Below are 13273 nucleotides of genomic sequence, written 5' to 3' on the forward strand. Positions count from 1 at the left end.
TGAAAAAGAAGCATAAATGCAGCTAGCTAGAGGGCATAGACGGAGCACTGGGCTTGGAATCAAGAAGACCTGGGTTCATACTTAGCCTCAGATGCTTACTGGCTGTCACTTACTTGGTCAAGGCACTTACCCTCTGACTCAGTTTCGTCAAATGTAAAATGGGGATAACAGTAGCTTCTACCTCTCAAGTTGGTTATGAAGATCAAATGAGGTAACACGTGCTAAGTATAAATGCTAGCAGTGCCAGAGTATTTGAGTAGGCTAGATGGTACCAGAATCTTGTTCAGGCTGCACAAAGTGACCTTTGAACTCCCAGATCATAAACTCTGGGCTTCTGTCTTCTCAGCCTCAGTGTCCCGAGTAAATATAAAGCTCTGGAATTGATCTCCGCCTGCCACAGTGTTGGCAAAGAAGATGGGGGTTAGCTTGGAAAAAGAATGTATTTTACTCTGGTGAAAGGCCTTGAGATCTTTCCATCTGAGGCTGGGCCGGAAGAGAACACACAAGCTGTCTTCAGCTATTTGCAGGACCTTTGCCCAAGAAGAGAGATTAGAATTGTTCTGCTGCCCTAGAAAATAGGGCCAAGAGGTGTTTGCAGAAGTGCCAAAGAAACTTTCAAAGCTTGATGTCAGGAGGGAAAACACTAAGCCTTGGCTAGCCACGAGAACCCTCCCGAGAGGAACGGGCAGCCCAACTAAGCCTCAGACCCTTCTTTGGTGCAGGAGCCTGAACTGCCATTTGGTGGTCTGTAGGGGGCCTGGTGTGGTGGCACCAAGGAAAGACAAAGCAAGAGTCAGTGGGGACTCAGGTTGGTGAACTTCAGTGACTGGGAGAACAGCAGATCCCACATTGGCAAAAGCATCATAAAGAGGGCTTCCTAGTCATATTTGAGATGAGCTTTAAGGAGGGGAAGGAACACAACAAGGCAATCTCAAATCTGTGCAATGGGCAGTGAGTGGAGGGAGAGGTCTGGCCAAGCAGGGAGGATGGAAAAGGCCAGGCAGGCTAATGGGTGGTATGCCCTATGCCATAAAGGCCACATTTGCATTTTACTTTGGACGTAGCAAATGGCAAGCCATGGCAAGTTTTCAAGCAGAGAAATTTCCAGCCCAGAACTGTGCGCCAAGATGATGGGATAGCTGTGGGCAGTACCACAAAGGATGGATTTGAGGGGAAAGGCCATGAAGAGAGGGTTTTAGCAAGATAGGTGGTCTCAACCCCCTACTTCCACATTCTCTATCCTCCTGCATCTCTCCCCTGCAGACCACCTATCTTGCTAAAACCCTCACATCCTTATAACAGAACCCAGGTCCTCTTAATTCCAGTCTGATGCTCCATCCACTGAACCATCTAACTTCCCCTTCCCTCCCCAATAGCTTTTTAAAAGACAACCTGTTTGAAAATAAGATTTGGAGATTTTGCTATGAAACCTAAATTTTACCCCAAAATATTGTGTCATTTAAAGAAGTAACACACTTTGTGGTTTTTAAGTTGTGCTTGAGTCTATTTTGTATTCACCTAGTCAGTTCTTAGGTGTCGGCCTGAGAAAAGAAGCTATCTGCATGGTTTTGAGAGGCCTTTCATTTGTTTGAGCTTTACATTGTAGCTTTTTTTTTTTTTAAACCCTTACCTTCCATCTTGGGAGTCAATCAAGGCAGAAGAATGGTAAGGGCTAGGCAATGGGGGTCAAGTGACTTGCCCAGGGTCACACAGCTGGGAAGTGTCTGAGGCCAGATTTGAACCTAGGACCTCTCTAGGCCTGGCTCTCAATTCACTGAGCTATTCAGCTGCCCCCCTATTTGTGTTCACTTTTACAGGATTATTGTAAGTAAGGGCTAAGCAGTGGGGGTTAAATGACTTGCCAGGAAAGTCCAGCTAGCTGCCCTTGATAACTTTTTGCCTAAAACGTCTATGTAATTAAAAAAAAAAAAGATTGCAGAAATACATTACTTATAGCCATTGTGCCTCATTACACCTACATTTTGTTCCTAGCAAAAGTTGGCTATTCAGATAACCTTCGTGCTCCAGAGCAGGTCAGGGTTGACTTTTTCCTCATGGATACCAAATCGGATTTTTCCTTACTTTATTATTCCAGCTTGTCATACTCTGGAGATTTACTGTATGAGGTATAAAATCTGCCATCTTTAGCATTGCCCAGCACCCAAAGCCAAATTCCCAGTAAAATCTCTGGTCTGTGTTTTAGCCATGCATGGACATCTGTGTCAGCAGAAGAGGAAAATAACACATCTATTTTTAAGTGTTGGAATCCTGAAGGCAAACTCATTGGTGTCTGGGAGCTCCAGGAGCATTGAATAGACTGGGTGGATATTTACGAGGTTCTGCTGCCTCCTGCTGCCTGTCCTTAGTTCAGATCTCCCAGGCAGTGCTCTCTCCTTGGGAAGGTTACCGTGGGTTTGTGTCTTGTGTTTTGTTGCTGCTGACTTGTATGAACACAGAGATAAACCGAGTTTATCTGAATTTAACCAGCTCAGATTCCATTTCCCTCTTTATATGGAACCTTAAGCTTTAGTGTCAAAAATGTGGAAATAAACAAGCTCTGCTTCTCAGATTGTGAGTTGATTCACAGTGATTAACTGGCAGTCATTGTCTGCTGGCAAGAGATTGTGAAATGCTGTTTCATACCAGTTTACGGATTCAAGTAATACTGACTAGGAAATACGAACCTTAGGTGTGAGGAACAATGTGTTCTTGGTGAGGAGGATTTTCCACTAGAATCTAAAGGATAAAAAAAAGGGGGGTTTCTTATTGACCCAGAAGTCCTAGAAAGGAGCTTAAAGCATGTAAAGAAAAATCAGGATCTCCCTGGCCCCTTGGCATGCTCCCAGAATTTTCCTGTACCATATGTGCATTTTCTGTAACAGTATCTTGGCAGTGATATGAGTGCAGTCACTTAACAGATTTTTACCATCAGGGGGGCCTGATGGTCCTACTGAGGCTTGGGAGAACAGTCATTCTCTTAACATTATCCTCTTAGTTTTATTTCATCCTGGTGGTACTTCTTGAGATACAGAGCTAACATCAGTGGTAATAGTAGGCCCTGCTTTTTTCTTGGTCTAAAATTTTTAATGATTATGTTCTTTAGTCATGGTGTCTGGTAGTAATCACTCAAAGCTCATGGGTTTGGCAGGATGTTGCCATGCATCTCTTGGTTTATCTTGTCATGGCTTGCTGTCACCCAAGGAATGACAGTATGAGTGAAGGCACCTATTTCCATCCTGTCCATCTCTATTGAAATGTTTCTTTGGATCTCAGATTGCTATTCTGAGATTGTCCCCATTTAACTGAAGTTAAAGAGCACTGGCTCTGCACCCTATCTGAGCCTTGTTTCCTCCTCTGTAAAATGAGGGGGTGTAGCTAGCTGATCCCTGAGGCCCCTTTCAGATGAAAGGCTACATGACTCTGAGATGCCTGTGGGGGTCACTGACTATTAGCTTCTGCCGCAGAAACCCTCACCAGAATGAATGGGCTCAGTGGCATGGCCTCTGAAACACCATTCAAGAAAAGGAATAATTCTGCTTTTATGGAAAGGACCTTTCTAAACTGGCCCTTTCATTTTATTGTATACCCTTACCTTCCTTCTTGGAATCAGTACTATGTATTGGTTCCAAGGCAGAAGAGCAATAAGGACTAGCAATGGAGGTTAAGTGACTTACCCAGGGTCACACAGCTAAGAAGTGTCTGAGGCCAAATTTGAACCTAAGACCTCCCATCTCTAGGCTTGGCTCTCACTCCACTGAGCCACCCAGCTGCCCCCTCTAAACTGGTCCTTTTAAAAAACTGTCCTTTAAAAAAAAATACAAGCTTGGAATACTAGTTTAATGATTTTGACAACATTAAAATCACTCCCTTGTATGTGTAGTTCTTCAAAAAAGAGGTTATTGCTTTCTTGTACAAAGAGGTACACTACAGTGCTTATGAGCCTTTTGTTTCTGTAACACTAATGTTTGTTGTACTTTTTTTCTGTAGAAAATCAGACATTGGTGTGGGGCATTGTAAGCTCAGGAAGTAGAAAAGAGCCTTTTTTCCTGGTTCTTGTGCAGTAACTTGGGGATTAGGGAGAGATAAACATAATAAATGCCCCATTAACTTTGGTGAGCTTCCACATATTTCATTTTGCCCTCAGAACAAGTCTGAGAGGTAGGCATTATTATCCCCATGTTACACATGAGAAAATGGAAGCAGGCAGCATAGAATAATCCCTTCTTCCAAGGAGGTTAATTTTCACTGGTGGGATATGATCTTTTGAAGGAGCCCTAAAATTGAAATATGAGAGAAAGGATTTTGTAGGAAGTGGCCCCTGGATCAAAGTCTTGGCTAGAGATAAGGGTGTGAATATGGGTCTTCAATGTAATCTGAAACAAGAAGTCATCAGATAGGGGGACCAGGAAAAACCTCCTGCAAAAGGTGGGATTTGAGCTGAGTCTTGAACCTTGAAAGATGTTAGAGAAACCAAGAGATGGAGAAGAAGGAGCAGAGAATTCCAGGCATAGTGAGGAGACACAGAGGATGGATTATCCAGATTTGGGCCAGTGAGCTGGATTTTGGAGATTGTGGGAATTTAGTGTCAGAAAACTTCACCCAGGTTAGAAAGAACTTTAAATGTCAGGCAGAGTTTATATTTCATCTTAGAGCTCCTTGAACAGGGGGGTGACATGTCAGGCCTCCACTTGAGGAAAGTCACCTTGGCAACTGAGTGGAGAATGGATTTGCGTGGGAGAGGTGAGTGACAGAGATCAGTGAGAAGGCTATTCCAGTGGTCCAGGCAAGAGGGGGTGATGAGGGCCTAACTAGGTTTGTGTCTGTAGGGATGGATGTGTCTGTGTGGATGTATAAGAGAGATGGTGATTTGGTATTAGATTGGATGTGTGCAATGGGCAACAATAAGAAGTTGAGGAATCACTGCCATTGTGGATCTGAGTGGCAATAGGGGAGAGTTTGGGAAGAAAGATGGTAATCTCTCAGGATGGATTGGTTTTAGAAGCTAGGGTGGCATCTCATTTGAGTTATTTTTTTTTTTTAGAATATTTTCAATGGTTACATCATTCATGATTTTTCCCACCCCTTTTTTCTCCTTTCTCCTGGAGCTGACAAGCAATTCCACTGCATTATACATGTAACATTGCTCAAAACCTATTTCCATGTTATTCATATTTGCAATAGAGTGATGATCATTTAGAGTCTACATCCACAATCATACCCCCATCAAACCACATGGTTGATCATATGTTTTTCTTCTGCATTTCCGCTCCCACAGTTCTTCCTCTGGATGTGGATTGTGTTCTTTCTCATGAGTCCCTCAGAATTGTCTTGGATCATTGCATTGTCGCTAGTAGAGAAGTCCATTACATTCGATTGTGCCACAGTGTATCAGTCTCAATATACAACGTTCTCCTGGTTCTGCTCCTTTTGCTCTGCCTCAATTCCTGGAGGTCGTTCCAGGTCACATGGAATTTCTTCAGTTCATTATTCCTTTCAGAACAATAATATTTCATCACTATCAGATACCACAGTTTGTTTAGCCATTCCCCAGTTTTTATGGCATCCCATCTGAGATGGAAAATGCAGACCTCATGAGGAGAACAGAGACTTGGAGACAGTAGGAGAGGAAGGTTCTTCAGCCAGCCAGCCTTTGGGGTCCTCTTCCTGTTTCTCATTTTGCTTCCTGAGTCCTATACTTTTCTGATGGTTGAGGCCCACTGAAAGCCAATAGAATGGACAGAATACCTAAGAAGCTGGCAACAGATCAAGAAGTCGTATTTTCACTGGAACAGGGAGCCTGACCTTTGCTAGAAGGCCCCAAAAAAGGCCTTCACAAATTTCCAGGGCAACCTGTTGATAGCACCTTTAAGGAACTTTGTTTCTTAGTTTGTTTCTTAGTTTCTTCATACATGAAGCTGAAAACCTGCAGAAATACAAGTGGATATGAATATCTAGACAGGGGTCCAATTTCCAGGACAGGGTTTTAGAGTGAGGGAAATGGTTTCTTTCATAGGCACAGGGGGTCTGAGGGAGATCAGCAAGTGAGGCTCCAACTGTCCAAGCATGGAGATGTTTGCAGGGAAGGGTGGGAAAGGTGACCAAAACAAAAGCTGCTTGCATAGGCCCAAGAAACAAAAGAGCATTTTATTTGACTTTTGGACAATTGTAGCTTCATTCTCCCTGGTAACCTGGAGAGAAGAGAGGAGTTCCTCTAGTCCTTTGACTCGGGCCTCTGGGAGAGTGACTCTAGGCACATGCCTTTAGCTGTGGCAGAGGCACCATGTCTACCCCATGGATCACTGTCAGTATCTTCTGCCCATCATACTTCCTGGAGGGGACATCCTTCTATGGTCCTTTGCCCTTCTTGCTAAAAGTAGCTCCCAGGAGAACTTTCTGTGACACCTTTATTTAAAACCAAACAAAAAGCAGGAGTCCTGTAATGGCTGCATGCCTAAGAGTGATGCAATAAGGATAAACCTGTATCCTGCTTGTTTTTCCCTATGTTGGGAGGAATGGTTCTAGCCCTCTTCCTCTTTTCTTTGTTTCAGTAGAACATGAGAGCAGTCATTGACCCTTGCTGGTGGACTGTTACAGGCCATGGAGCCTGGGATCTTTGTTCCCTCAAAAACAGGCCAGGACCTCTGGGATTCCCTGAATATCCAAATGCATGCCTTGTTTTGTTCGACAGGTTGTTTCTGTTAGTATTTAGTCACATGCACCATTCTCTCTTTGATGATCTGTATTATATTCTGTTATATACACACACAGTGTGTATTTTTTTCCTATGTTTAGTAATGAAATCTTACTGAACTGTCATCGGAATGCCTCTTGGTGTTTGAAGAATATAATTTTGTCTTACTAAAGCAGGACAGTGTCTAGTATGGTACAGAGTTCCATCCGAATGGCACCAGTTTTTAGAAGTTTAGTACTTAAAAGAATAAACTCCAATTAACAGGAAAATGCACTTGTAGGACCTGGTAAATGAAACTTTCCCTGGTGTTATCGGCCCTTGAAGCAGCTAGGTGGAGCCCCCATGGAGAGCAGGAAGGGCCTGCAGCTGCTTTCAAATCCTCCCTCCTTCCCTTCTTCCTTTCTCTACCCTAATTCTCTTCTATAACAATTTCACTAAATGGACTGGTCCAATCCTGGAAAAGGAAAGAAACAATTTCTGGGGGGAAAGCCCAACAATTTGTTCAAAGTAAAACCTGGTGCCAAGATACATTTGTGCAGAGTAACATTTAGGTTCTAAGCTAATTGCTGAATTTCCTGAAAGCACACTGGCTAGATGGGGCCAGCAGGCAGGCTCTGTTTTGTTTGAACTATCCTGGCAAAGCCAAGCCTTTACTTCAAGATATACATGAAGTCTTATGGGCCCCAGATAAGAATTGGAAAACTACCTGTGCTGCCCTTCCTTGCTGGGGTTGAGGATTGGGCATGTGGGGGGATGTTACTGGACTCGCCACTTTTTGTTTTGTTTTTTCAAGTTTTCATTTTAAGGAATGGGCTGCCGAGGAGAGGAGAGAGAGAGTGCATCCATTCCAAAAGAAATATAGTGGAAAACAAAAGGCAGCGGTTTCTCAAAAGGGTAGCAGGATTTAGAGGGTGCTTCATCCATCAGGAGCTTGTCAGCAGTTTGGAATCTGGAGCTTTAGCTCAGGGATCTCCCCTTGTGGCCTAGCAGATTAGGATTTTCTGGATAGAAAATCTGGACAGCTCCTTCTGTTAGAAACAGACTCTCTGAGTCCAGCTGGTACCGAACCGAGTCACCTTAGAGAGATGCCATTATTTCAGGAGCCAAAGTCAAAAATCTGACTTCAGATCCCCAAGCTGCACTACCAGGTGACCCTAAGTAAGTCCCTTTGGGGTCAGACCTCCATTTCTACTCCTGTAAATTGTCTCTAGGGTTCTTTACAGCTGTAAATCCTATATACAAGGTCTTTTCACTACAGTTCAGTATGCATTCATTAACTTCTTCCTGTGTGCCAAGTAGCCAAAGATAAAAGTGGAATCAGCCTGCATGGGTGAGGGAATCACTACTGGAACCAGGGAATTCCACAGGGAATCAGGACACTGAGGAGTAAATTACGAGGCACAAAGAACAGAGTAATGAGGGGAAGAGGAAAGTACAGCAAGGGATGCTTGGAGCCCTCACGGGAACTTGGGGTTGGCTGAGGGAGGCATGGGGGCCAGGCAGGCTGGGCAGAGGACCAAGGAGGTAGAGTTGTTGGTGCTGTTTGCCAGGTATTTTACCACTTAGCCTAGGCAAGCTTAAAATGTCAGTATGTGGCTCTAAAATCATTTCGTTTCTGGAAACTTGCCATAGCTATTGAAGTCGTAAGCTGTCAGAAGGCAATTTTGTTACTCTGAACATTAATGCTACATCTGGTCACTTTGAGAATCGATGACATTAAGCACAGATTTGGCTAGTGCCCCCCAGGTGTGTCCTCGGGTATGCATCCATCTCCTGACTCCTGACATCTGAAAGACAAGGTTCTTGTCAGGCTAGAGAGTTGGACTAAGTAATGAAATTCGGGAGGAATCAAAATCTGTCAGCTTCACTTCTTGAGCATGTGATTTGGGGTGAACACTGGAGGGGAGGCTGTCATGAGCTGCATTAAGAGGGGCAGGCGTGTTCCATGAGAAACACTTGAAAGAACTGGACACATGAAGCCTGGAGAAGAGATGCTTCAGGTGAGGGAATGGGACATGCTAGAGAAGGTGGCAAGCCTATTCAGGTTGGCCTCAGAGCAGAACTGTAATTGAGAGAAGGTTTGGTCTTTTAGAGAGAAAAAGAGTAGAACCCAGTATGAAAGCTGCAAAGAGGTCAGTATAAGCTGGAGATCAGGAGCGATGCACATAGTAGGAACTTGGGTCCAAGTGGGATGAGCTGCCTTGAGCAAGGGGAGATCCCCTCTTCTTGGACATCTTGGAATAGGAGCAGCTGAAGAACCACTCATTTTTGTCAACTAAGTGTGGTAGTTGGGATTCCTTTGGTGTGTACTGCCAGGCTACCTTCCTACTCTTTGGATTTGGACACAGGTAAGGCCAGGCTCTAGTCTCCAGAGAAAACTTGTGGGGGAAAGGTAGTTGTGGGACTAGCTGATGTTTATAAAGCACTGTACAGATTTTTTTTTTAAACCCTTACCTTCTGTCTTACTGGTTCTAAGGCAGAGGAGTGGTAAGGTCTAGGCAATGGGGATCAAGTGACTTGCCCAGGGTCACACAGCTAGGAAGTGTTTGAGGTCAGATTTGAACCCAGGACCTCCAATCTCTGGGCCTGGCTCTCAATCCACTGAGCCACCCAGCTGCCCCCTACTTTACAGATTTAGAAAATGTTTCGTATAGATTTCACTTGAGTCTCCTTGGGAAAATGCTACAGATGATCCTGGTTTTGCAGCTGAGAAAACTGAGGTACAGAAAATCTAAGCGATTGTACTAGTGGCCAAATACAGCTTTAGATCCCAGGCTGTCCTTGCCTGACCCACCCATGTAGCCTCCCAATGGGTAAATGAGATCCTGCAATGTCTGTGGAGGCTCTGCCGTTTTGTCTCTTAGAGAAAAAAAAGGGAATAATTTCTGTGAAATAATTTTTAACATTTTGTGGGCTTTTCTTTTTGTTTTAGATTTGAGAGAGAACATCAGGATTACAGAAGTGGCTGGTGGACCACCTGATTTCCACCCAGATTTGCATCTACAAGTAGATAATCCTATCATGAAGAGGTAATGGTAGAAATAAATCCAAAGTGATGGCATTGAAATTCCTTTCCCTTATCTTTTAGTACATGCACTTGATCATAAATATCTTTATTATTACCCAGTAGTAGACAGCTGTGCAGTGTTATAATCCCCACCTTTTGGTGAGATGACACTGCTTTTGTTTAAGTTTCTTTGTAGTATCTCCAGCCCCCAGCAGAGTGCCTGGCACATAGTAGGTATGTATTAAGTACATATTGAGTCACGTTTGCCTTTGATGGTTTTAGGGTTGTTTTATTATCCAAAACACTGGATTTCTTATTTTGCTTTAAGCCCCTGGCACTAGAGTATCAACAGCTGAAGATGTATTATTTCCTCATGATAGAGAGGATGCCCCTTCCCATGCAGGTCCTTCTCTTCAGCCAGGGCATCGACAGGTTACATGACTTGCTCTGCCATAGTCAGGATGATTGAGAAGAACTTGAACCCAGGACTTCCTGGGAGGCCAGCACTCTAGCCACTACAGCAGACTGCCTTGGGGTTTTGTTGTTTTTACCGTCATTCTCTTATTTGTCAAATTTCAGCCCAAAGGAAATTTAAGTATAACTCTGTTAACTTGGAAATAGTTACTTTTCTTTAAAAAAAAAAAAACAACCCTTAGCTTCTGTTTTAAAATCAATACTAAGTATCAACTGTAAGGACTAGATATAAGGGGGGCAGGGGGGGGGGTTAAGTGACTTGCCCAAGGTCACATTGCTTGGAAGTGTCTGAGGTCACATTTGAACCCAGGTCCTCCCAATTCCAGGCTTGGTGCTCTATCCACTGTGCTACCTTGCTGCCCCTTTTCAATAGTTGGTTTTCATTGATTATTACATTTCTGTCAGACAGCTGGTTTTGTTCATGGAAAATTATGTCACTGTGATCCTCATCTGTAAGTTGAAAGGGCTGGAATAAACTCTAATGCAATTGATTCCCTTCCATCTTTTAGTCTAAGGGCCTACATTTTTTATTAAGACAGTCATACCGCCTTTTTTGGACTTGGGTAGTAAAAAATATTCAGAAATACCATGAATTCTATCTTCATTATAGTCCTCCTAATATGTGTCTTTTAAAAAATCAGACATGTGGATTACAAGTCAAAAAGTCTAGCTAAGTGCATCTGAAAATGGTTTTTCCCACATATGTGTTACCATTTCCTCCTTTACTTTTTAGATCTCATGTGCATGATACCAGTGAGAAGTTGTCTTCATCGAACCCACAGATCTTCAAGGACCATGATAGAAGAGAACACATCCCACAACCAAATGAAAAGCAGCTTGAAAATTCAAAAGAATGCCATTTTTCTGAAAGGCCTGAAAAAAATGGTCCATCTTTGCTTAGTGCTAAGGGTTCAGTCCCCTTTCACGTTCCTGTTAATTCTGCCTCAGCAAAATTAGCTGACAGTGATGAGAAACTTCCTTCATCCCAACTGTTGTCAATACACATGAGAGCAGTTGAGTCCCAGCCAGGGCTAAGCTCCTTTGCCCAGTCAGGCCTTGGGGAACCATGCGGCCCCTCCGATAACTGTGAGGTGCTAGAACCTGCCACCTGCCGGAGTCTGCCACCTCCTTTGCCTCCAAAGAAGTATGCTAAATCCATGGCAGGGTCACGGTCAGAGAAGAAGGAATCCAGCCCTGACCTGGAACTGTCAGGAAGGGGGAAAGCGAAGTCTCAGAATCTCCAAAAGCCTGCCGTCAGTGCCCCTTCCCAGACTGGGGCAGAAACAAGACTGAAGGAATCGGGACAAGGGAAAGAACTCACAGAATGCAAACCCAGGACCCGATCTAGCCCGTCCCCTGACTTCCAGACCCCACTGGATACAGGGGTAGCAGTGGTTAGCAGAGGCATTCCCCAGACAGGACCATGGCCTACGGTGCCACCACCACAAGGGACAGTTTCCCTGACCACCTACTTTTCTGTTGACAACTGTATGACTGATACGTACAGGTTGAAGTACCGCCAGAGACCCAAGCTAAATTTTTCTGAGAGCAGCAGCTTATCTGGCAGCAATAAGCCTCAATCCCAAACTGAAGTGAGGCTGAAAGCAGTGTTCCATGAAGATCTACAGCCAGCCAATGTATAGTCTTAGCCTGCTGTGGGAGGGAAACTTCCAGGGAAACTCTTCTGAGGCCTGCCAGCAAGCAGGCACTTCTTAATCAGGAGAAAGAGGAACACAGAGAAGAGCAGAAGCTGGCAAACCTTGGCATTCAGTGTCCAGTGATCCCAGTTCCCAGTGTCTGTTCCCCTGTGAATGTTGGCCATGTCCACAGCATTCTAACTCTGCCTGAGTCGGGGAGGGACCCCCTGGGCCCCAACAGCAAGCAGGCCTGGCAAGCTGCTGCTGCAGAAGCCAACCCTCAGGGTAGGTAGCTAAATGTGTTTGCCCCTCACCAGCAGTTCCATATATCAGTGCCCCCAGCTGTGGTGGTGTCTGAAGCATGGTGAGGGAGTCAAGAGCAGTATTTGCTTATGAAGAAGCACTTTTTCATGGGTAAACAGTCAGAGGTTTCACCCATAGTCTCGGGGTTTTTGTTTCTTTTTTTGACTTCTGTGATAGTCCACTACCTATGATACCTTCAAGTGTCTTAAATAGATTACATGTACATTTTATTCTTTTCTGGCATTTGGAGACAGGAGGGAAGCCTTAATTGTGAGTTGACACTAAATTCTCAGAGTAATCTCTCCGGGAACTTCAGTTTTTGCATTTCATTGAAAATCCATATTCAGAATGCCTCTTCAGCACTAGCATAGCTAGAGAGCCAATGAGTTTGTATGCCATGAATGTTACTTCAGTCACGTAAGCTAAAAATATTAGCCTTTAGACTACCGTTGTCTAGCAGCACGTCTCTAATGTTATGTGAAGCCAGGTGTTCTGTTGTTGTTCTGTTTGTTTGGTTTTGTATTTTGGGAGCTGATAACCAATGCTAGAGAGACACCAGATCCTTACTGCAAGTCACCAATGAATATTTTCCATGGCTGCCTGAATCTTTTGCAATAGCTAGACTAGAAGTGGCCCCAGATTGTAAACTAAACTCACTTAGAGATTGTCAACCTAGTGGATTTCTTTCTGTGCCTGTCTTTAAAATCAGAAAACCCCTCCATTTTCTTCATTTCTACTCCTCAAATGGTCACTTGGAATTCAATGTTAATAAAATGTTATTGTGAAGCATTTTTTAGTTTATGCAAACCCTCTTAAAGTCTTTCCTTTCCAGCTATCCTCTGTGTAAAAGAACCATTTTCCAGTAGACAGAATGGCCTGGAATCTTTAAGAAGTCCCAATTCCTTTGCACTATAAGCCAGTGGCCTTCTTGTGAGGTAGAAGGGAGCTTTGTATAGTAACTATGATAAAACAGAACCCTAAAGATTCTAAGCCGGGATATTCCTGATTGTCGGGGGGGGGGGGGGGGTCTCTCAAAGCCGGGTGTTTTTATGTTATCTGAGAACTAAGGTGCCCCAAACTATGGTCTGTTCTGGTAACCATTCCCCAATTCTGAATGCAGCTGATCACCATGACTGGTTGCTTGCTTCTTAAGGTAAGAAG

At 44.0% G+C, this 13273-nt stretch overlaps 1 protein-coding gene across 2 annotated transcripts in view; it reads left to right on the forward strand.

The window, feature by feature from the left end:
- Positions 1-12901, forward strand: part of USP53 (ubiquitin specific peptidase 53) — a 69481-nt gene extending 56580 nt beyond the window's left edge. For both annotated transcript variants that reach the window (XM_007495549.3, XM_001371653.4), the window contains exons 15-16: positions 9624-9720; positions 10906-12901. In XM_007495549.3, the coding sequence (XP_007495611.2) occupies positions 9624-9720; positions 10906-11815 (1007 nt within the window). In that variant the 3' untranslated portion in view covers positions 11816-12901. The remainder of the gene's footprint in view (positions 1-9623; positions 9721-10905) is intronic.
- The last annotated feature ends 372 nt before the right edge of the window (positions 12902-13273 follow it).

This window comes from Monodelphis domestica, chromosome 6, assembly GCF_027887165.1.
Source record: "Monodelphis domestica isolate mMonDom1 chromosome 6, mMonDom1.pri, whole genome shotgun sequence".
Classification (NCBI taxonomy): Eukaryota; Metazoa; Chordata; class Mammalia; order Didelphimorphia; family Didelphidae; genus Monodelphis; species Monodelphis domestica.